This window comes from Oncorhynchus keta, chromosome 3, assembly GCF_023373465.1.
Source record: "Oncorhynchus keta strain PuntledgeMale-10-30-2019 chromosome 3, Oket_V2, whole genome shotgun sequence".
Taxonomy (NCBI): Eukaryota; Metazoa; Chordata; class Actinopteri; order Salmoniformes; family Salmonidae; genus Oncorhynchus; species Oncorhynchus keta.
The window spans coordinates 35137172-35161015 of record NC_068423.1 but is presented as its reverse complement, the minus strand read 5'-3'; the positions used below and the strand labels follow the sequence as shown (position 1 = coordinate 35161015).

Here is a 23844-nt window from a genome sequence, read left to right as displayed (position 1 = left end):
TGTGACAAAACAAGCATGTAGAGTGTAGAAAATCATTATACCCTCTAAACCGCTGTGAAATGTATTTTCCATAACAGTTATGGTTGTCGTAAGAACAGGACCAAGGTGCAGCGGATGTTGAGTTCCACATATTTATTTCAAAGTGACATTTTTGAAAAAACAATAAATCAAATAAATTAAAAACCTTTTGGAACTCTATGGGCAGTATTTTCATTTTGGAAAAAAACGTTCCCGTTTTAAACGGGATATTTTGTCAGGAAAAGATGCTAGAATATGCATATAATTGACAGCTTTGGATAGAAAACACTCTAACGTTTCCAAAACTGTAAAGATATTGTCTGTGAGTATAACAGAACTGATGTTGCAGGCGAAAGCCTGAGAAAAATCCAATCAAGTGCCCCAGGTTTTGAAAGCACTGCGTTCCAATGACTCCCTTTTCAGCTGTGAATGTATCATCAACGAGCTTACGCTTTCTACGTATTCCCCAAGGTGTCTACAGCATTGTGACGTAGTTTTACGCATTTCTGTTGAAGAATAGCCGCAGGCAGCCACATTGCGTAAGTGGTCACATGGTGGCTCCGAGAGAGATTCTCACGTATAATACAGAGGTAGCCATTACTCCAATCGGTCCTAGTGAAAAACGAATTGTCCCGACGGATATATTATCAAATAGATATTAGAAAAACACCTTGAGGATGGATTCTAAACAACGTTTGCCATGTTTCTGTCGATATTATGGAGCTAATTTGGAATATTTTTCGGAGTTGTGGTGACCGCAATTTCCGGGAGATTTCTCAGCCAAACGTGAAGAACAAACGGAGCTGTTTCGCCTACAAAAATAATATTTTGGGAAAAAATTAACTTTGGCTATCTACCTGGGAGTCTCGTGAGTGAAAACATCCGAAGTTCATCAAAGGTAGACGATTGAATTTGATTGATTTTCTGATTTCCGTGACAAGGTTGCCTGCTGCTAGCAAGGCATAATGCTATGCTAGGCTATCGATAAACTTACACAAATGCTTGTCTAGCGTTGGCTGTAAAGCATATTTTGAAAATCTGAGATGACAGGGTGATTAACAAAAGGCTAAGCTGTGTCTCAATATATTTCATTTGTGATTTTCATGAATAGGAATATTTTCTAGGGATATTTATGTCCGCTGTGTTATGCTAATTAGTTTCAGGCGATGATTACGCTCCCTCATGCGGGTTTGGGAGTCACAAAAGGTCGTGACTAAGTGGAAAAGAGACACGAAACGAAAGAGACACAAAAACTAAACTTAAACACGGGAAGCATAGAAATGTGCCCATAGAACTGATCTACAGCTTCCCGTAGAGCTGATCTACAGCTTCCCGTAGCACTGATCTACAGCTTCCCGTAGAGCTGATCTACAGCTTCCCGTAGAGCTGATCTACAGCTTCCCGTAGAACTGATCTACAGCTTCCCGTAGCACTGATCTACAGCTTCCCGTAGAGCTGATCTACAGCTTCCCGTAGAGCTGATCTACAGCTTCCCGTAGCACTGATCTACAGCTTCCCGTAGAACTGATCTACAGCTTCCCGTAGAACTGATCTACAGCTTCCCGTAGAACTTATCTACAGCTTCCCGTAGAGCTGATCTACAGCTTCCCGTAGAGCTGATCTACAGCTTCCCGTAGAGCTGATCTACAGCTTCCCGTAGAGCTGATCTACAGCTTCCCGTAGAACTGATCTACAGCTTCCCGTAGAACTGATCTACAGCTTCCCGTAGAGCTGATCTACAGCTTCCCGTAGAGCTGATCTACAGCTTCCCGTAGAGCTGATCTACAGCTTCCCGTAGAACTGATCTACAGCTTCCCGTAGAACTGATCTACAGCTTCCCGTAGAACTGATCTACAGCTTCCCGTAGAACTGATCTACAGCTTCCCGTAGAACTGATCTACAGCTTCCCGTAGAACTGATCTACAGCTTCCCGTAGAACTGATCTACAGCTTCCCGTAGAACTGATCTACAGCTTCCGTAGAACTGATCGACAGCTTCTTAGACATGCTTCCAATGAGATTGACATATTTATAACCAATCACTTGGTCGGGTCACACAAAGGTTAATATTTCCGCTTTAAATCCACTTCGATCCATGTAGATGAAGGGGAGGAGACAGGTAATATAGGCCTGGAGACAATTGAGACATGGATTGTGTATGTGTGCCATTCAGAGGGTGAATGGGCAAGACTAAAAATGTAAGTGTCTCTGAACAGGGTTTGGTATGCTCCTGTTTTTTTTTTCACACTCAACAAATTCCCATATCTTTATCCAAGATGGCGTCTTTTGTCCTCGTCTTGTCGTGTCCCAACATTAAAACACTCTCCTGCAGCCCGCCTCACCCAATGTGGTCGTGGATCTTTTTTTTTCTAAAGTATTATTCACCTGAAATTCAGAATCCCCCAACAGAAGCTAGCCGGCTCACTTGCTACTAGTCAGCTAACCACTGCTAGAGGTCATCAGCTAACCTTTAGCTCGGAAAGCTCTCGCCAGTTTGTACAACGAGACTCAAACCAGAGCATACCGGACCTATTTCTCTCCATATCCCCGGATTCCTACCGCAAGCCCTGGACATGTTCTCCAGGATCTTCGCAGCAAGCTAGCTGATATCCGAGTACTGGCTAACGTCGGTCCAGGAGCAAGCACCAATTAGCCGGGAGCTAGCCCATGCTAGGCCCTTTCTCCTGGCTAGCTAAAAGAGGCCCATCAGCTCTCCATCCAACCTACATTTACATTTTACATTTAAGTCATTTAGCAGACGCTCTTATCCAGAGCGACTTACAAATTGGTGCATTCACCTTATGACATCCAGTAGAATAGTCACTTTACAATAGTGCATCTAAATCTTAAAGGGGGGGGTGAGAAGGATTACTTATCCTATCCTAGGTATTCCTTAAAGAGGTGGGGTTTCAGGAGTCTCCGGAAGGTGGTGATTGACTCCGCTGTCCTGGCGTCGTGAGGGAGTTTGTTCCACCATTGGGGGGCCAGAGCAGCGAACAGTTTTGACTGGGCTGAGCGGGAACTGTACTTCCTCAGTGGTAGGGAGGCGAGCAGGCCAGAGGTGGATGAACGCAGTGCCCTTGTTTGGGTGTAGGGCCTGATCAGAGCCTGGAGGTACTGAGGTGCCGTTCCCCTCACAGCTCCGTAGGCAAGCACCATGGTCTTGTAGCGGATGCGAGCTTCAACTGGAAGCCAGTGGAGAGAGCGGAGGAGCGGGGTGACGTGAGAGAACTTGGGAAGGTTGAACACCAGACGGGCTGCGGCGTTCTGGATGAGTTGTAGGGGTTTAATGGCACAGGCAGGGAGCCCAGCCAACAGCGAGTTGCAGTAGTCCAGACGGGAGATGACAAGTGCCTGGATTAGGACCTGCGCCGCTTCCTGTGTGAGGCAGGGTCGTACTCTGCGGATGTTGTAGAGCATGAACCTACAGGAACGGGCCACCGCCTTGATGTTAGTTGAGAACGACAGGGTGTTGTCCAGGATCACACCAAGGTTCTTAGCGCTCTGGGAGGAGGACACAATGGAGTTGTCAACCGTGATGGCGAGATCATGGAACGGGCAGTCCTTCCCGGGAGGAAGAGCAGCTCCGTCTTGCCGAGGTTCAGCTTGAGGTGGTGATCCGTCATCCACACTGATATGTCTGCCAGACATGCAGAGATGCGATCGCCACCTGGTCATCAGAAGGGGGAAAGGAGAAGATTAATTGTGTGTCGTCTGCATAGCAATGATAGGAGAGACCATGTGAGGTTATGACAGAGCCAAGTGACTTGGTGTATAGCGAGAATAGGAGAGGGCCTAGAACAGAGCCCTGGGGGACACCAGTGGTGAGAGCGCGTGGTGAGGAGACAGATTCTCGCCACGCCACCTGGTAGGAGCGACCTGTCAGGTAGGACGCAATCAAGCGTGGGCCGCGCCGAGAGATGCCCAACTCGGAGAGGGTGGAGAGGAGGATCTGATGGTTCACAGTACCGAAGGCAGCCGATAGGTCTAGAAGGATGAGAGCAGAGGAGAGAGTTAGCTTTAGCGGTGCGGAGCGCCTCCGTGATACAGAGAAGAGCAGTCTGAGTTGAATGACTAGTCTTGAAACCTGACTGATTTGGATCAAGAAGGTCATTCTGAGAGAGATAGCGGGAGAGCTGGCCAAGGATGGCACGTTCAAGAGTTTTGGAGAGAAAAGAAAGAAGGGATACTGGTCTGTAGTTGTTGACATCGGAGGGATCGAATGTAGGTTTTTTCAGAAGGGGTGCAACTCTCGCTCTCTTGAAGACGGAAGGGACGTAGCCAGCGGTCAGGGATGAGTTGATGAGCGAGGTGAGGTAAGGGAGAAGGTCTCCGGAAATGGTCTAGAGAAGAGAGGAGGGGATAGGGTCAAGCGGGCAGGTTGTTGGGCGGCCGGCCGTCACAAGACGCGAGATTTCATCTGGAGAGAGAGGGAGAAAGAGGTCAGAGCACAGGGTAGGGCAGTGTGAGCAGAACCAGCGGTGCCGTTTGACTTAGCAAACGAGGATCGGATGTCGTCGACCTTCTTTTCAAAATGGTTGACGAAGTCATCTGCAGAGAGGGAGGAGGGGGATTCAGGAGTGAGGAGAAGGTGCCAAAGAGCTTCCTAGGGTTAGAGGCAGATGCTTGGAATTTAGAGTGGTAGAAAATGGCTTTAGCAGCAGAGACAGAGGAGGAAAATGTAGAGAGGAGGGAGTGAAAGGATGCCAGGTCCGCAGGGAGGCGAGTTTTCCTCCATTTCCGCTCAGCTGCCCGGAGCCCTGTTCTGTGAGCTCGCAATGAGTCGTCGAGCCACGGAGCGGGAGGGAGGACCGAGCCGGCCTGGAGGATAGGGGACATAGAGAGTCAAAGGATGCAGAAAGGGAGGAGAGGAGGGTTGAGGAGGCAGAATCAGGAGATAGGTTGGAGAAGGTATGAGCAGAGGGGAAGAGATGATAGGATGCAAGAGGAGAGAGTAGCGGGGAGAGAGAGCGAAGGTTGGGACGGCGCGATACCATCCGAGTAGGGGCAGTGTGGGAGGTGTTAGATGAGAGCGAGAGGGAAAAGGATACAAGGTAGTGGTCGGAGACTTGGAGGGGAGTTGCAATGAGGTTAGTGGAAGAACAGCATCTAGTAAAGATGAGGTCGGCGTATTGCCTGCCTTGTGAGTAGGGGGAAGGTGAGAGGGTGAGGTCAAAAGAGGAGAGGAGTGGAAAGAAGGAGGCAGAGAGGAATGAGTCAAAGGTAGACGTGGGGAGGTTAAAGTCGCCCAGCACTGTGAGAGGTGAGCCGTCCTCAGGAAAGGAGCTTATCAAGGTATCAAGCTCATTGATGAACTCTCCGAGGGAACCTGGAGGGCGATAAATGATAAGGATGTTAAGCTTGAAAGGGCTGGTAACTGTGACAGCATGGAATTCAAAGGAGGCGATAGACAGATGGGTGAGGGGAGAAAGAGAGAATGACCACTTGGGAGAGATGAGGATCCCGGTGCCACCACCCCGCTGACCAGAAGCTCTCGGGGTGTGCGAGAACACGTGGGCGGACGAAGAGAGAGCTGTAGGAGTAGCAGTGTTGTCTGTGGTGATCCATGTTTCCGTCAGTGCCAAGAAGTCGAGGGACTGGAGGGAGGCATAGGCTGAGATGAACTCTGCCTTGTTGGCCGCAGATCGGCAGTTCCAGAGGCTACCGGAGACCTGGAACTCCACGTGGGTCGTGCGCGCTGGGACCACCAGATTAGGGTGGCGCGACCACGCGGTGTGGAGCATTTGTATGGTCTGTGCAGAGAGGAGAGAACAGGGATAGACAGACACATAGTTGACAGGCTACAGAAGAGGCTACGCTAATGCAAAGGAGATTGGAATGACAAGTGGACTACACGTCTCGAATGTTCAGAAAGTTAAGCTTACGTAGCAAGAATCTTATTGACTAAAATGATTAAAATGATACAGTACTGCTGAAGTAGGCTCGCTGGCAGTAGCTGCGTTGTTGACACTACACTAATCAAGTCGTTCCGTTGAGTGTAATAGTTTCTGCAGTGCTGCTATTCGGGGCTAGCTGGCTAGCTAGCAGTGTTGTTTACGTTACGTTGCGTTAAAGAACGACAATAGCTGGCTAGCTAACCTAGAAAATCGCTCTAGACTACACAATTATCTTTGATACAAAGACGGCTATGTAGCTAGCTATGTAGCTAGCTACGATCAAACAAATCAAACCGTTGTACTGTAATGAAATGAAATGAAAATGTGATACTACCTGTGAGTGCGACCGGGTTGTTGAGTTCAATTCAATAGACGTTGGCTAGCTGTTAGCTGTTAGCTGTTGGCTAGCTAGCAGAGTCTCCTACGTTAAGGACGACAAATAGCTGGCTAGCTAACCTCGGTAAATTAAGATAATCACTCCAAGACTACACACTCTAAACTACACAATTATCTTGGATACAAAGACAGCTATGTAGCTAGCTAACACTAAACTAATCAAGTCGTTCAGTAGAGTGTAATAGTACTACAGTGCTGCTAATCTGTGGGCGTCTGCTAGCGTTTGCTAGCTGGCTAGCTGCTGGGCGAATAGCAGTGAAGGCTACGTTAGGGCGACGAAATACGATAATTATGCAATTATCTCTGGTACAAGGACAGCTATGTAGCTAGCTAAGAAGAAATTGCTAAGATTAGACAAATCAACCGTTGTACTATAATGAAATGTAATGAAATGTAATGAAAAAGTTATACTACCTGCGGAGCGAAGTGCGATGCGACCGCTCGCTCCAATCCGGGAAGTACTTTTTCACTGAGCTCGAGCTGTTTTGCAAGGAGGAATGGGAAAAAAATTTCAGTCTCTCGATGTGCAAAACTGATAGAGACATACCCCAAGCGACTTACAGCTGTAATCACAGCAAAAGGTGGCGCTACAAAGTATTAACTTAAGGGGGCTGAATAATTTTGCACGCCCAATTTTTCAGTTTTTGATTTGTTAAAAAAGTTTGAAATATCCAATAAATGTCGTTCCACTTCATGATTGTGTCCCACTTGTTGTTGATTCTTCACAAAAAATACAGTTTTATATGTTTATGTTTGAAGCCTGAAATGTGGCAAAAGGTCGCAAAGTTCAAGGGGGCCGAATACTTTCGCAAGGCACTGTACTTGCTGTGTCTGAATCCTGGTTTAGGAAGGCCACCAAAAATCCTGAAATTTCCATCCCTAACAACAACATTTTCCGACAAGATAGAATGGCCAAGGGGGCGGTGTTGCAATCTACTGCAGAGATAGTCTGCAGAGTTCTGTCTTACTATCCAGGTCTGTACCCAAACAATTCACTTCTACTTTTAAAAATCCATCTTTCGAGAAACAAGTCTCTCACTGTTGCCGCTTGCTATAGATCACCTTCTGCCCCCAGCTGTGCCCTGGACACCATATGTGAATTGATTGTCCCCTGTCTATTTTCAGAGCTTAGGTGACCTAAACTGGGACATGCTTAACACTCCAGCCATCCTACAAACTAAGCTTGATGCCCTCAATCTCACACAAATTATCAATGAACCCACCAGGTACAACTCCAAATCCGTAAACACGGGCACCCTCATAGATGTCATCCTAACTAACTCACCCTCCAAATACACCTCTGCTGTTTTCAACCAAGATCTCAGCGATTACTGTCTCATTGTCTGCATCCGTAATGGATCTGCGGTCAAACGACCACTCCTCATCACTGTCAAACGCTCCCTAAAACACTTCTGAAAGCAGGCCTTTCTAATCGACCTGGCCGGGGTATCCTGGAAGGATATTGACCTCATCCCATCAGTAGATGATGCTATTCTTTAAAAGTGCCTTCCTCACCATCTTAAATAAGGATGCCCCGTTCAAAAAATGTAGAGCCAGGAACAGATATAGCCCTTGGTTCTCTCCAGACCTGACTGGACCAGCACAAAAACATCCTGTGGCGTCCTGTGTTAGCATCGAATAGCCCCAGTGATATGCAACTTTTCAGGGAAGTTCGGAACAAATATACACAGGCAGTTAGGAAAGCTAAGGCAAGCTTTTTCAGACAGAATTGTGCATCCTGTAGTACAAACTACAAAAAGTTCTGGGACACTGTAAAGTCCATGGAGAATAAGAACACCTCCTCCCAGCTGCCCACTGCACTGAGGCTAGGAAACACTGACACCACCGATAAATTCACTATAATCACTATAATTGAGAATTTCAATAAGCATTTTTCTACGGCTGGCCATGCTTTCCACCTGGCTACCCTGACCCTGCTCAACAGCCCTGGCTCCCAACAGCAACTTGCCCAAACCTCCCCCATTTCTCCTTCACGCAAATCCAGATAGCAGATGTTCCGAAAGCTGAGGTTCTGAAAGAGCTGCAAAACCTGGACCCCTATAAATCAGCCAGCTAGACAATCTGGACCCTCTAAAATTATCTGCCAACATTGTTGCAACCCCTATTACTAGCCTGTTCAACCTCTCTTTCGTGTCGTCTGAGATTCCCAAAGATTGGAAAGCTTCCGCAGTCATGAAAGGGGGAGACACTCTAGACCCAAACTGCTACAGACCTAAATCTATCCTACCCTGCCTTTCTAAGGTCTTCGAAAGCCAAGTTAACATACAGATCACCGACCATTTCGAAAAAAACACCGTACCTTCTCCGAAGGTGTCAAATCGGAGGGCCTGTTGTCCAGACCTCTGGCAGTCTCTATGGGGGTGCCACAGGATTCAATTCTCAGGCCGACTCTTTTCTCTGTATACATCAATGATGTTGCTCTTGCTGCTGGTGATTCCCTGATCCACCTCTACGCAGACGACACCATTCTGTATACTTCTGGCCCTTCTTTGGACACTGTGTTAACTAACCTCCAGACGAGCTTCAATGCCATACAACTCTCTTTCCGTGGCCTCCAACTGCTTTTAAATGCTAGTAAAACTAAGTGCATGCTCTTCAACCGACTGCCCACACCTGCCCGCCCGTCCAGCATCACTACTCTGGACGGCTCTGACTTAAAATATGTGGACAATTCCAAATACCTAGGTGTCTGGCTAGACTGTAAACTCTCCACATTAAGCATCTCCAATCGAAAATGAAATCTAGAATCAGCTTCCTATTTCGCAACAAAGCATCTTTCGCTCAAGCTGCCAAACATACCCTCGTAAAACTGACCATCCTACCGATCCTCGACTTCAGCGATGTCATTTACAAAATAGCCTACAACACTCTACTCAACAAATCCGTTTTGTCACCAAAGCCACATATACTACCCACCACTGTGACCTGTATGCTCTCGTTGGCTGGCCCTCGCTTCATACTCGTCGCCAAACCCACTGGCTTCAGGTCATCTTCAAGTCTCTGCTAGGTAAAGCCCTGCCGTATCTCAGCTCACTGGTCACCATAGCAGCACCCACCCTTGGCACGCGCTCCAGCAGGTATATCTCACTGGTCACCCCATAGCCAATTGTTCCTTTGGCCGCCTTTCCTTCCAGTTCTCTGCTGCCAATGACTATAACAAACTGCAAAAATCACTGAAGCTGGAGACTCATATCTCCCTCACTAGCTTTAAGCACCAGCTGTCAGAGCAGCTCACAGATCACTGCACCTGTACATAGCCCATCTGTAAACAGCCCATCTATCTACCTACCTCATCCCCATACTGTATTTATCTATTTATCTTGCTCCTTTGCACCCCGGTATCTCTACTTGCACATTCATCTTCTGCACATCTATCACTCCAGTGTTTAATTGCTATATTGTAATTACTTCGCCACCACGGCCTGTTTATTGCCTCACCTCTCTTATCTTACCTCATTTGCATATGCTGTAAAAAGACTTGTTTATACTGTATTATTGATTGTATGTTTGTTTACTCCATGTATAACTCTGTGTTGTTGTTTGTGTCGAACTGCTTTGCTTTATCTTGGCCAGGTCACAGTTGTAAATGAGAACTTGTTCTCAACTTGCCTACCTGGTTAAATAAAGGTGATCTGGCCTACCTGGCTAAGTAAAGGTGATCTGGCCTACCGGGCTAAATAAAGGTGATCTGGCCTACCTGGCTAAATAAAGGTGATCTGGCCTACCTGGCTAAGTAAAGGTGATCTGGCCTACCTGGCTAAATAAAGGTGATCTGGCCTACCTGGCTAAGTAAAGGTGATCTGGCCTACCTGGCTAAATAAAGGTGATCTGGCCTACCTGGCTAAATAAAGGTGATCTGGCCTACCTGGCTAAATAAAGGTGAAATAAAAACAAGTAAAAATGTGTATCATCACAATATTAGGAAGGTGTTCCTAATGTTTGGTATACTGACTGTATATTCCCCTACATTGTGCACTACTTTTTAACCAGGGTAGGGATAGGGTGCCATTAGGGACGCATGATCTGTTAGCAGAGGAATGCTGCTTGAGGCTCTCTGCCCTGATAACCATTTGCACTAACAATCTGAAACATAATTGTCCAATACTGTTAACTTTCTAACCCTGTCTCCTCTTCCTCTCTATCCCTGTCTCTTCTCCTCTCCCTCTCTATCCCTGTCTCTTCTCCTGTCCTCTCTAACCCTGTCTCTTCTCTTCTCCTCTTCCTCTAACCCTGTCTCTTCTCCTCTCCTCTCTCTCTCCCTCTCTATCCCTGTCTCCTCTCCTCTCCCTCTCTAACCCTGTCTCCTCTCCTCTTCCTCTATCCCTGTCTCTTCTCCTCTCCCTCTCTAACCCTGTCTCCTCCTCTCCCTCTCCTCTCCTCTCCTCTCCTCTCCTCTCCTCTCCTCTCCTCTCCTCTCCTCTCTCTCTCTCCTCTCCCTCTCTATCCCTGTCCCTTCTCCCTCTCCCTCTAACCCTGTCTCCTCTCCTCTCCTCTCCTCTCTATCCCTGTCCCTTCTCCTCTCCCTCTCTATCCCTGTCTCTTCTCCTCTCCCTCTCTCCTCTCCTCTCTATCCCTGTCCCTTCTCCTCTTCCTCTCTATCCCTGTCTCTTCTCCTCTCCCTCTCTAACCCTGTCTCCTCTCTTCTCCTCCTCTCCCTCTCTATCCCTGTCTCTTCTCCTCTCCCTCTCTAACCCTGTCTCCTCTCCTCTCCTCTCCCTCTCTAGCCCTGTCCCTTCTCCTCTCCCTCTCTAACCCTGTCTCCTCTCCTCTCTATCCCTGTCCCTTCTCCTCTCCCTCTCTATCCCTGTCTCTTCTCCTCTCCCTCTCTAACCCTGTCTCTTCTCCTCTCCTCTTCCTCTATCCCTGTCTCTTCTCCTCTCCCTCTCTAACCCTGTCTCCTCTCCTCTCCTCTCCCTCTCTATCCCTGTCCCCTCTCCTCTCCCTCTCTATCCCTGTCCCTTCTCCTCTCCCTCTCTAACCCTGTCTCCTCTCCTCTCCTCTCCCTCTCTATCCCTGTCCCTTCTCCTCTCCCTCTCTATCCCTGTCTCTTCTCCTCTCCCTCTCTAACCCTGTCTCCTCTCTTCTCCTCTCCCTCTCTAACCCTGTCTCCTCTCCTCTTCCTCTAACCCTGTCTCCTCTCCTCTCCCTCTCTATCCCTGTCTCCTCTCCTCGCCCTCTCTAACCCTGTCTCCTCTCCTCACCCTCTCTAACCCTGTCTCCTCTCCTCACCCTCTCTAACCCTGTCTCCTCTCCTCCCTGTGTCCTCTCTTATCTCCGCCCCTCCTCTCCTCTCCCCTCTATTCCTATCTAATATCCTCCTCTCTACTCCTCTCCTCTCCTCTCTTCCCCCTCTCCCTCTCCATCCCTGTCTTCTCTCTATCCCTGTCTCCTCTCTTATCTCCGCCCCTCCTCTCCTCTCCCTCTCTAACCCTGTCTCTTCTCCTCTCCCTCTCCATCCCTGTCTCTTCTCCTCCCTGTCTCCTCTCTTATCTCCGCCCCTCCTCCTCTCCCTCTCTTTTCCTGTCTAATATCCTCTCTCCAGTCCTCCTCTCTCCATCTCTAACCCCGTCTCTTTTCTTATCTCCTCCTCTCCTGTCTAAACCTGTGTTCTGTCCTCCTCTATTTAAAGGACAACAACATGACATCAGCTCCTACATACGAGAGTATTTTACTGCCCCGCCTCCACACCAAGACCTCCTCCTCTTCATCCCCCTCCTCCCTGCCCAAGAACACCTCCATCTTCTCTAGTCTGAAGATAAGAAGCAAGAAGAGGAGAAGGAAGAGAGACGCTGGCCGCCACACCATTCAGAAAATCATGGTTGTAGAGGGGAGGAGCAGACAGAGGTGGCATGTCCTGCTGAAGCTGCACCCCAGCAAATCACGCTGTACGACACCCAGACCTGGCCAATGAAGGAGGGCCGGAGGAAGAAGAAGAGCCTATTAAAGGCCGAGGGGTGGGGCCAGGGCAGGGGTGGAACTTGTGGACTACATGGATAACCCATTGGCCAGGGATATTGAAGATGAATGTTCTGGGGTCTCCACTGTCAGCCCCTATGCAGTGACAGAGGCAGTCTCTATAGCTCCACCCAGGGGCCAAGTGAGGAGCCACTGCAGGTTCCTGTCTCTGGGGTCTGTTTTGACATTCGACCTCTCCAAAGACATGAGGTTGATCCCCAGTATACAGGATGTCATCACTATAGGACTCCCAGAACACAGGGAACCCCAACCCAAACCTCAATCCCAACCCTCACACAGAGACACATGCAGCCCTCAGCTCTTTCAAACGTACCCGCTCCCCTCCATCAGACACGCACAGAGCACCAGACAATGAGGCCGTCACTACTTACAGACATGAAACAATGACACAGATACAGACACAGCCACTACTGACACTGACACTGACACAGCCACTACTGACACAGACACAGCCACTACTGACACAGACACAACCACTACCGACACAGACACAACCACTACTGACACAGATACAGACACAGCCACTACTGACACTGACACTGACACAGCCACTACTGACACAGACACAACCACTACTGACACAGACACAACCACTACTGACACAGATACAGACACAGACACAACCATTACTGACACAGGCCCAGCCCCAGACACCGACACAAATACTAAAACAGACAAAGCCACTGACACAGGCTGTTCAGCTGGAGCCTCTGTCTAATCTAGATACAGATTTTCCTCCTCCTCCTCCTCCTGCCCTGGATGAGGACTGGGATGAGAACGTATCAAGCAATGACATATCCCTATCACAGATCCAGACCGTGCTCCAGGAGCCTGAGCAGGAGTGGTCGGACCTCATCTTCAGCAAGCAACCACCAATCACAGCTTATTGCCCAAAGAGTCCCACTCCAATGAACCGAGACCATTACAATTACATGGAAACGACCATGGTTAGTAGAAGTCCCATTGTAAAGAGCAAGGACCCTGTCCCTCCTCAGCCTATCAGAACCATGAGAGCAAGGACCCTGTCCCTCCTCAGCCTATCAGAACCATGAGAGCAAGGACCCCTGTCCCTCCTCAGCCTATCAGAACCATGAGAGCAAGGACTCCTGTCCCTCCTCAGCCTATCAGAACCATGAGAGCAAGGACCCTGTCCCTCCTCAGCCTATAAGAACTATGAGAGCAAGGACCCTGTCCTCCTCAGCCTATCAGAACCATGAGCGCAAGGACCCCTGTCCCTCCTCAGCCTATCAGAACCATGAGAGCAAGGACCCTGTCTCTCCTCAGCCTATCAGAACCATGAGAGCAAGGACCCCTGTCCCTCCTCAGCCTATCAGAACCATGAGAGCAAGGACCCCTGTCCCTCCTCAGCCTATCAGAACCATGAGAGCAAGGACCCCTGTCCATCCTCAGCCTATAAGAACTATGAGAGCAAGGACCCCTGTCCCTCCTCAGCCTATCAGAACCATGAGTGCCTCATTCAGGACCTCAATGGACACCAGTACCATCATAGGTTGAAGACCCATAGAGAGAGTGTTGACCTCCAGGAGACCAGCCAAGCTTCTCAGATGGTTGTGAATCTGAAGGTCAGTGGGTTAGGGAGTATGATGCAAGACTCTATGGACTCTGGCATCTCTGGTGTCTCCAACTCTAGGAGCTTGAAGCTCAATGCACCTGATGTTCTCCAAGAGCCTCAGCCCATGAGGACTGTGGTGGGGGAGGCTAGTGTCTCTGGAGGAGGGGCGTATGGAGGCTGTGTCCACACCCAGGGGAAATCCCACAGCAACCCCAGCTCCTGCCCACCCAGAGACAAAAACAACACCCAGAAACAGACACCACCAGACAGAGACAGAACTCGACTCTGATCCGGTCGACCCCGACCTCACCATCCATCCAGACCACCAGCAGTTTGAGGAGGTAGAGGAGGAGCTGGAGGACATCTGGAACCATAGCAATGGCTACAGACAGAGTATCTCCTCTGACATCATGTACCAGCCACACCAAGAGGAGGAGGAGGGGGGAAGTAGCAACACCCCAGGACTGACCACAGACCCCCTCTCACCCCCCAAGGCCCAACCCCAGGCTACCCCCTACAGAAAGCTGATAACAACCTCTGCCCCTAACCTTCTGGTGGCAGAATTCACACTCCCCTCCTCCCTCCAAACCCTACTGGGGTACAACCAGGACCAGAACCAGGACCAGGGCTTTAGCCAAGACCCTAACTCCAGAGAAGAGCTCCCTATGCTGGCTAACAGAGACATGAGGTCCTGGGCAGCTTTCCCTATTCAGGACCAACCCTGGAGGACCACAGCACTGGTCAATGAAACGGCAGCAGAACCCGTCAAGCTACCGGAAATGGAGGACCAGAAGAGATACATCTACCAGTATAGAGAGGAGGAGGAGGAGGAAGAGGATGAGGAGGAGAAGATGGAGGACACAGGTTGTCCAAAGGTGAGGTCTACTTTTGACAGGCTCACTGACTTTGACCTCAGAGATCACTGAGCTACTGTTTTCTCTACTCTGCTGTCTCTACTCTACTGTCTCTACTCTACTGTCTCTACTCTGCTGTCTCTACTCTACTGTCTCTACTCTGCTGTCTCTACTCTACTGTCTCTACTCTACTGTCTCTACTCTGCAGTCTCTACTCTGCAGTCTCTACTCTGCTGTCTCTACTCTGCTGTCTCTACTCTGCTGTCTCTACTCTGCTGTCTCTACTCTGCTGTCTCTACTCTGCTGTCTCTACTCTGCTGTCTCTACTCTACTGTCTCTACTCTACTGTCTCTACTCTGTTGTCTCTACTCTGCTGTCTCTTCTCTACCTTCTCTAGTCTGCTGTCTCTACTCTACTGTCTCTACTTTGCTGTCACTACTCTACTGTCTCTACTCTGCTGTCTCTAGTCTGCTGTCTCTACTCTACTGTCTCTACTCTACTGTCTCTACTCTGCTGTCTCTACTCTACTGTCTCTACTCTACTGTCTCTACTCTGCTGTCTCTACTCTGCAGTCTCTACTCTGCTGTCTCTACTCTACTGTCTCTACTCTGCAGTCTCTACTCTGCAGTCTCTACTCTACTGTCTCTACTCTGCTGTCTCTACTCTGCTGTCTCTACTCTTATGTCTCTACTCTGTCTCTACTGTCTCTACTTTGCTGTCTCTACTCTACTGTCTCTACTCTACTGTCTCTACTCTGCTGTCTCTACTCTGCAGTCTCTACTCTACTGTCTCTACTCTACTGTCTCTACTCTGCTGTCTCTACTCTACTGTCTCTACTCTACTGTCTCTACTCTGCTGTCTCTACTCTGCAGTCTCTACTCTGCAGTCTCTAGTCTACTGTCTCTAGTCTACTGTCTCTACTCTGCTGTCTCTACTCTCCTGTCTCTACTCTGTCTCTGCTGTCTCTACTCTACTGTCTCTACTCTACTGTCTCTACTCTACTGTCTCTACTCTGCTGTCTCTACTCTGCAGTCTCTAGTCTACTGTCTCTACTCTGCTGTCTCTACTCTCCTGTCTCTACTCTCCTGTCTCTACTCTGTCTCTGCTGTCTCTACTCTGCAGTCTCTACTCTGCAGTCTCTACTCTACTGTCTCTACTTTGCTGTCTCTACTCTACTGTCTCTACTCTACTGTCTCTACTCTGCTGTCTCTACTCTGCTGTCTCTACTGTCTCTACTCTGCTGTCTCTACTCTACTGTCTCTACTGTCTCTACTCTGCTGTCTCTACTCTACTGTCCCTACTCTACTGTCTCTACTGTCTCTACTCTGCTGTCTCTACTCTGCTGTCTCTACTCTGCTGTCTCTACTGTCTCTACTCTACTGTCTCTACTCTACTGTCTCTACTCTACTGTCTCTACTCTGCTGTCTCTACTCTACTGTCTCTACTCTGCTGTCTCTACTGTCTCTACTCTACTGTGTCTACTCTACTGTCTCTACTTTGCTGTCTCTACTGTCTCAACTCTGCTGTCTCTACTGTCTTTACTCTACAGTCTCTGCTCTGCTTTCTATACTCTGCTGTCTCTACTGTCTCTACTCTGCTGTCTCTACTGTCTCTACTCTACTGTGTCTACTCTACTGTCTCTACTTTGCTGTCTCTACTGTCTCAACTCTGCTGTCTCTACTGTCTTTACTCTACAGTCTCTGCTCTGCTTTCTATACTCTGCTGTCTCTACTGTCTCTACTCTGCTGTCTCTACTGTCTCTACTCTGTTGTCTCTACTCTACTGTCTCTACTCTACTGTCTCTACTGTCTCTACTCTGCTGTCTCTAGTCTGCTGTCTCTACTCTACTGTCTCTGCTCTGCTGTCTCTACTCTACTGTCTCTACTCTGCTGTCTCTACTCTGCTGTCTCTACTCTACTGTCTCTACTCTACTGTCTCTACTCTACTGTCTCTACTCTACTGTCTCTACTCTGCTGTCTCTACTGTCTCTACTCTACTGTGTCTACTCTACTGTCTCTACTTTGCTGTCTCTATTGTCTCAACTCTGCTGTCTCTACTGTCTTTACTCTACAGTCTCTGCTCTGCTTTCTATACTCTGCTGTCTCTACTGTCTCTACTCTACTGTCTCTACTCTGCTGTCTCTACTGTCTCTACTCTACTGTCTCTACTCTGCTGTCTCTACTCTACTGTCTCTGCTCTGCTGTCTCTACTCTACTGTCTCCACTCTACTGTCTCTACTCTGCTGTCTCTACTGTCTCCACTCTACTGTCTCTAATCTACTGTCTCTACTCTGCTGTCTCTACTCAACTGTCTCTACTCTGCTGTCTCTACTCTACTGTCTCTACTCTACTGTCTCTACTCTGCTGTCTCTACTCTGCTGTCTCTACTCTACTGTCTCTACTCTGCTGTCTCTACTCTGCTGTCTCTTCTCTACCTTCTCTAGTCTGCTGTCTCTACTATGCTGTCTCTACTCTACTGTCTCTACTCTGCTGTCTCTACTCTGCTGTCTCTACTCTGCTTTCTCTAATCTACTGTCTCTACTCTGCTGTCTCTACTCTACTGTCTCTACTCTGCTGTCTCTACTGTCTCTACTCTGCTGTCTCTACTCAACTGTCTCTACTCTACTGTCTCTACTGTCTCTACTCTACTGTCTCTACTCTACTCTACTGTCTCTACTCTACTGTCTCTACTGTCTCTACTCTGCTGTCTCTACTGACTGTCTCTACTCTACTGTCTCTACTGTCTCTACTCTACTATTTCTTCTCTGCAGTCTCCACTCTACTGTCTCTACTCTGATGTCTCTATTCTGCTGTCTCTACTCTGCTGTCTCTACTCTGCTGTATGTACTCTGCAGTCTCTACTCTACTGTCTCTACTCTGCTGTCTCTACTCTACTGTCTCTACTCTACTGTCTCTACTCTGCTGTCTCTACTCTACTGTCTCTACTCTACTGTCTCTACTCTGCTGTCTCTATTCTGCTGTCTCTACTCTACTGTCTCTACTCTACTGTCTCTACTCTGCTGTCTCTACTCTGCTGTCTCTACTCTGCTGTCTCTACTCTGCTGTCTCTACTCTACTGTCTCTACTCTACTGTCTCTACTGCATCTCAGTTGTATCTCTTATCACTGTTTCACTCTTTTATGTACAACTGTTATCAATTTTCTCTTGACAGTAACAGACAAATGACTCCATTCAGCAAATACTTGTAAATAAACTCAGTGAATGTCAATCTTGACCCTGAGAGGATCTCTCCCCCCTCTCCAGGACCCATCAATGAGTCTGCTGTCTGTCCACATGGGTCTGCACGGAAACAATCAGCGAGCTACAAGTTGTGGCACTCTGGAAGGTGTAATGGAAAAGCATGGAGAGAGTCTGGCCACAGGGGGGCGATGTGGCACTATGGTGAGAGGCCTTGAGGAGCAGGGACAGAGACTGGCCACAGGGGGACAATGTGGCACTATGGAGGGTGACCTGGAGGAAAAGACAACACAGTCATACAGCTAGTTAGTCATCTAGTTAGTCATCTGGTTAGTCATCTAGTTAGTCTAGTTAGTCCTCTAGTTAGTCAAATAGTTAGTCTGCTAGTTAGTCATCTAGTTAGTCATCTAGTTAGCCATCTGGTTAGTCATCTAGTTAGTCTAGTTAGTCCTCTAGTTAGTCAACTAGTTAGTCATCTAGTTAGTCATCTAGTTAGTATAGTTAGTGTTCTAGTTAGTGAACTAGTTAGTCAGCTAGTTATTCATTGAGTTAGTAATATGGTAGGTAATCTAGTTAGTCATCTGGTTAGTCATCTAGTTAGTCATCTAGTTAGTATAGTTAGTGTTCTAGTTAGTGAACTAGTTAGTCAGCTAGTTATTCATTGAGTTAGTAATATGGTAGGTAATCGAGTTAGTCATCTGGTTAGTCAGCTAGTTAGCCATCTGGTTAGCCATCTGGTTAGTCATCTAGTTGGTCATCTGGTTAGTCATCTAGTTAGTCTAGTTAGTCATCTGGTTAGTCAACTAGTTAGTCAACTAGTTAGTCAGCTAGTTAGCCATCTGGTTAGTCATCTGGTTAGTCATCTAGTTAGTCTAGTTAGTCATCTGGTTAGTCAACTAGTTAGTCAACTAGTTAGTCAGCTAGTTTTTCATATGGTTAGTCATCTGGTTAGTCATATAGTTAGTCTAGTTAGTCATATGGTTAGTCAACTAGTTAGTCAGCAAGTTAGTATAGTTAGTCCTCTAGTTTGGCAACTAGTTAGTCAGCTAGTTAGTCATCTAGTTAGTCATATGGTTAGTCCTCTGGATAGTCAAGTAGTTAGTCAGCTAGTTAGTCATCTGGTTAGTCATCTAGTTAGTCAGTTAGTTAGTCAGCTAGTTAGGCATATATTTAGTCAGCTAGTTTATAAGCTAGTTAGGCACATGTTTAGTCAGCTAGTTAGGCATCTATTTAGTCAGATAGTTAGTCATCTGGTTAGTCCTCTAGTTATTATAGTTAGTCAGCTAGTTAGGCATCTTGTGCCTTTTCTATTGAGTGAATAAAAGTCACATTTTTGTGTCTGGTTGGGATGTGTTGATCTCTAGCTGATATTAGGATGTGTTGATCTCTGTCTGGTATTGGGATGTATTGATCTCTAGCTGATATTGGGATGTGTTGATCTCTTTGGTCATGTATTTCTTTCAAACCTGTCATCAGAATGGGAGTGGGTCTGAGCTGCAGACGATGGAGGGAACTCTGGAGAGGAAACACAAGCTGCAGCTGGGAGGGAAGAAGGTGAGAGGGGAACAATACAACAGATATTGCATTTATACTACATTTACAAGCGATACTACTACATTTATGCTTTATACTACATTTACACTCTATATTACATTTACACTCAATACTACATTTACACTCAATACTAGGTTTACACTCAATACTACATTTAAACTCAATACTACATTTACACTCTATATTACATTTACACTCAATACTAGGTTTACACTCAATACTACATTTACACTCAATACTACATTTACACTCAATACTAGGTTTACACTCAATACTACATTTACACTCAATACTACATTTACACTCAATACTAGGTTTACACTCAATACTAGATTTACACTCAATGCTATGTTTACACTCTATATTACATTTACACTCTATACTACATTTACACTCAATACTACATTTACACTATGTACAACATTTACAATCTATATTACATTTACACACTATACAAAATGTACACTCTGTGCTACATTTACACTCGTTACAGCATTTACACTCAATGCTACATTTACACTCTATACTCCAAAAGTTACACTCTGCACTCCAGCATTTAAACTCGATACTACATTTACACTACATACTACATTTACATTATATACTAAAACATTTAAACTATACACTGCAAGATTTACACTCTACAACACAAGTGCACTGTATAGTACAATGTTTACACTCTGTGCTAGACAGTACAACATGTATAGTCTGTACTACACAATACTACAGACACTACAACATTTATAGTCTGTATTACACAATACTACAGACACTACAACATGTATAGTCTGTACTACACAATACTGCAGACACTACAACATGTATAGTCTGTACTACACAATACTACAGACACTACAACATGTATAGTCTGTACTACACAATACTACAGACACTACAACATTTATAGTCTGTACTACACAATACTACAGACACTACAACATGTATAGTCTGTACTACACAATACTACAGACACTACAATATTTATAGTCTGTACTACACAATACTACAGACACTACAACATGTATAGTCTGTACTACACAATACTACAGACACTACAACATGTATAGTCTGTACTACACAATACTACAGACACTACAACATTTATAGTCTGTACTACACAATACTACAGACACTACAACATGTATAGTCTGTACTACACAATACTACAGACACTACAACATGTATAGTCTGTACTACACAATACTACAGACACTACAACATTTATAGTCTGTACTACACAATACTACAGACACTACAACATGTATAGTCTGTACTACACAATACTACAGACACTACAACATGTATAGTCTGTACTACACAATACTACAGACACTACAACATGTATAGTCTGTACTACACAATACTACAGACACTACAACATGTATAGTCTGTACTACACAATACTACAACATTTATAGTCTGTACTACACAATACTACAGACACTACAACATGTATAGTCTGTACTACACAATACTACAGACACTACAACATGTATAGTCTGTACTACACAATACTACAGACACTACAACATGTATAGTCTGTACTACACAATACTACAGACACTACAACATTTATAGTCTGTACTACACAATACTACAGACACTACAACATTTATAGTCTGTACTACACAATACTACAGACACTACAACATGTATAGTCTGTACTACACAATACTACAGGCACTACAACATGTATAGTCTGTACTACACAATACTACAGACACTACAACATGTATAGTCTGTACTACACAATACTACAGACACTACAACATGTATAGTCTGTACTACACAATACTACAGACACTACAACATGTATAGTCTGTACTACACAATACTACAGACACTACAACATGTATAGTCTGTACTACACAATACTACAGACACTACAACATTTACCCGCTGCACTATATTTATGCTCTATTCTATAGTTACACTCTATACTATAGTTACACTCTATACTGTAGTTACACTCTATACTATAGTTACACTCTATACTGTAGTTACACTCTATACTATAGTTACACTCTATACTGTAGTTACACTCTATACTGTAGTTACACTCTATACTATAGTTACTCTATTCTATAGTTACACTCTATACTGTAGTTACACTCTATACTGTAGTTACACTCTATTCTATAGTTACACTCTATTCTATAGTTACACTCTATTCTGTAGTTACACTCTATTCTATAGTTACACTCTATTCTATAGTTACACTCTATACTATAGTTACACTCTATACTATAGTTACGCTCTATACTATAGTTACACTCTATACTATAGTTACACTCTATACTATAGTTACTCTATTCTATAGTTACACTCTATACCGTAGTTACACTCTATACCGTAGTTACACTCTATACCGTAGTTACACTCTATACCGTAGTTACACTCTATACTATAGTTACTCTATTCTATAGTTACACTCTATACTATAGTTACGCTCTATACTGTAGTTACACTCTATACTATAGTTACACTCTATACTGTAGTTACACTCTATTCTATAGTTACACTCTATACTATAGTTACACTCTATACTATAGTTACGCTCTGTACTCTAGTTACACTCTATACTATAGTTACACTCTATACTATAGTTACACTCTATACTCTAGTTACGCTCTATACTCTAGTTACACTCTATACTACATGTACACTAAATACTACATTTACACTCTCTTCTATAGTTACACTCTATACTATAGTTACTCTATTCTATAGTTACACACTATTCTATAGTTACACTCTATACTATAGTTACTCTATTCTATAGTTAGAGCCACATTTACACTCTATACTACAGACACTACACCATTTAAACTCTATTCTACAGACACTACACCATTTACACTCTATACCATATTTACACTCTATACTACATTTACACTCGATACTACAGACACTACACCATTTACACTCTATACCACATTTACACTCTATACTACATTTACACTCGATACTACAGACACTACACCATTTACACTCTATACCACATTTACACTCTATACTACATTTACACTCTATACTACAGACACTACACCATTTACACTCTATACCACATTTAAACTCTATACTACAGACACCACACCATTTACACTCTATACTACAGACACTACACCATTTACACTCTATACCACATTTAAACTCTATACTACATTTACACTCTATACTACATTTACACTCTATACCACAGACACTACACCATTTACACTCTATACTACAGACACTACACCATTTACACTCTATACTACATTTACACTCTATACTACAGACACTACACCATTTACACTCTATACCACATTTACACTCTATACTACATTTACACTCTATACTACAGACACTACACCATTTACACTCTATACCACATTTACACTCTATACTACATTTACACTCTATACTACAGACACTACACCATTTACACTCTATACCACATTTACACTCTATACTACATTTACACTCTATACCACAGACACTACACCATTTACACTCTATACTACAGACACTACACCATTTACACTCTATACTACATTTACACTCCATACTACAGACACTACACCATTTACACTCTATACTACAGACACTACACCATTTACACTCTATACTACATTTACACTCTATACTACAGACACTACACCATTTACACTCTATACCACATTTACACTCTATACTACAGACACTACACCATTTACACTCTATACCACATTTACACTCTATACTACATTTACACTCTATACCACAGACACTACACCATTTACACTCTATACTACAGACACTACACCATTTACACTCTATACCACATTTACACTCTATACTACAGACACTACACCATTTACACTCTATACTACATTTACACTCCATACTACAGACACTACACCATTTACACTCTATACTACAGACACTACACCATTTACACTCTATACCACATTTACACTCTATACTACAGACACTACACCATTTACACTCTATACTACAGACACTACACAATTTACACTCTATACTACAGACACTACACCATTTACACTCTATACCACATTTACACTCTATACTACAGACACTACACCATTTACACTCTATACCACATTTACACTCTATACTACAGACACTACACCATTTACACTCTATACTACAGACACTACACCATTTACACTCTATACCACATTTAAACTCTATACCACATTTACACTCTATACTACATTTATACTCTATACTACAGACACTACACCATTTACACTCTATACCACATTTAAACTCTATACCACATTTACACTCTATACTACATTTACACTCTATACCACAGACACTTCACCATTTACACTCTATACTACAGACACTACACCATTTACACTCTAT

At 45.1% G+C, this 23844-nt stretch overlaps 1 protein-coding gene across 2 annotated transcripts in view; it reads left to right on the top strand.

Moving 5' to 3' along the window:
• The first annotated feature begins 14013 nt into the window (after window positions 1-14013).
• The window catches only part of LOC118382165 (uncharacterized), a 30969-nt gene continuing 21138 nt past the window's right edge, over window positions 14014-23844 (top strand). For both annotated transcript variants that reach the window (XM_052497030.1, XM_052497022.1), the window contains exons 1-3: window positions 14014-14755; window positions 17998-18135; window positions 19408-19485. In XM_052497030.1, coding sequence (XP_052352990.1) covers window positions 14051-14755; window positions 17998-18135; window positions 19408-19485 — 921 coding nt within the window. In that variant the 5' untranslated portion in view covers window positions 14014-14050. The remainder of the gene's footprint in view (window positions 14756-17997; window positions 18136-19407; window positions 19486-23844) is intronic.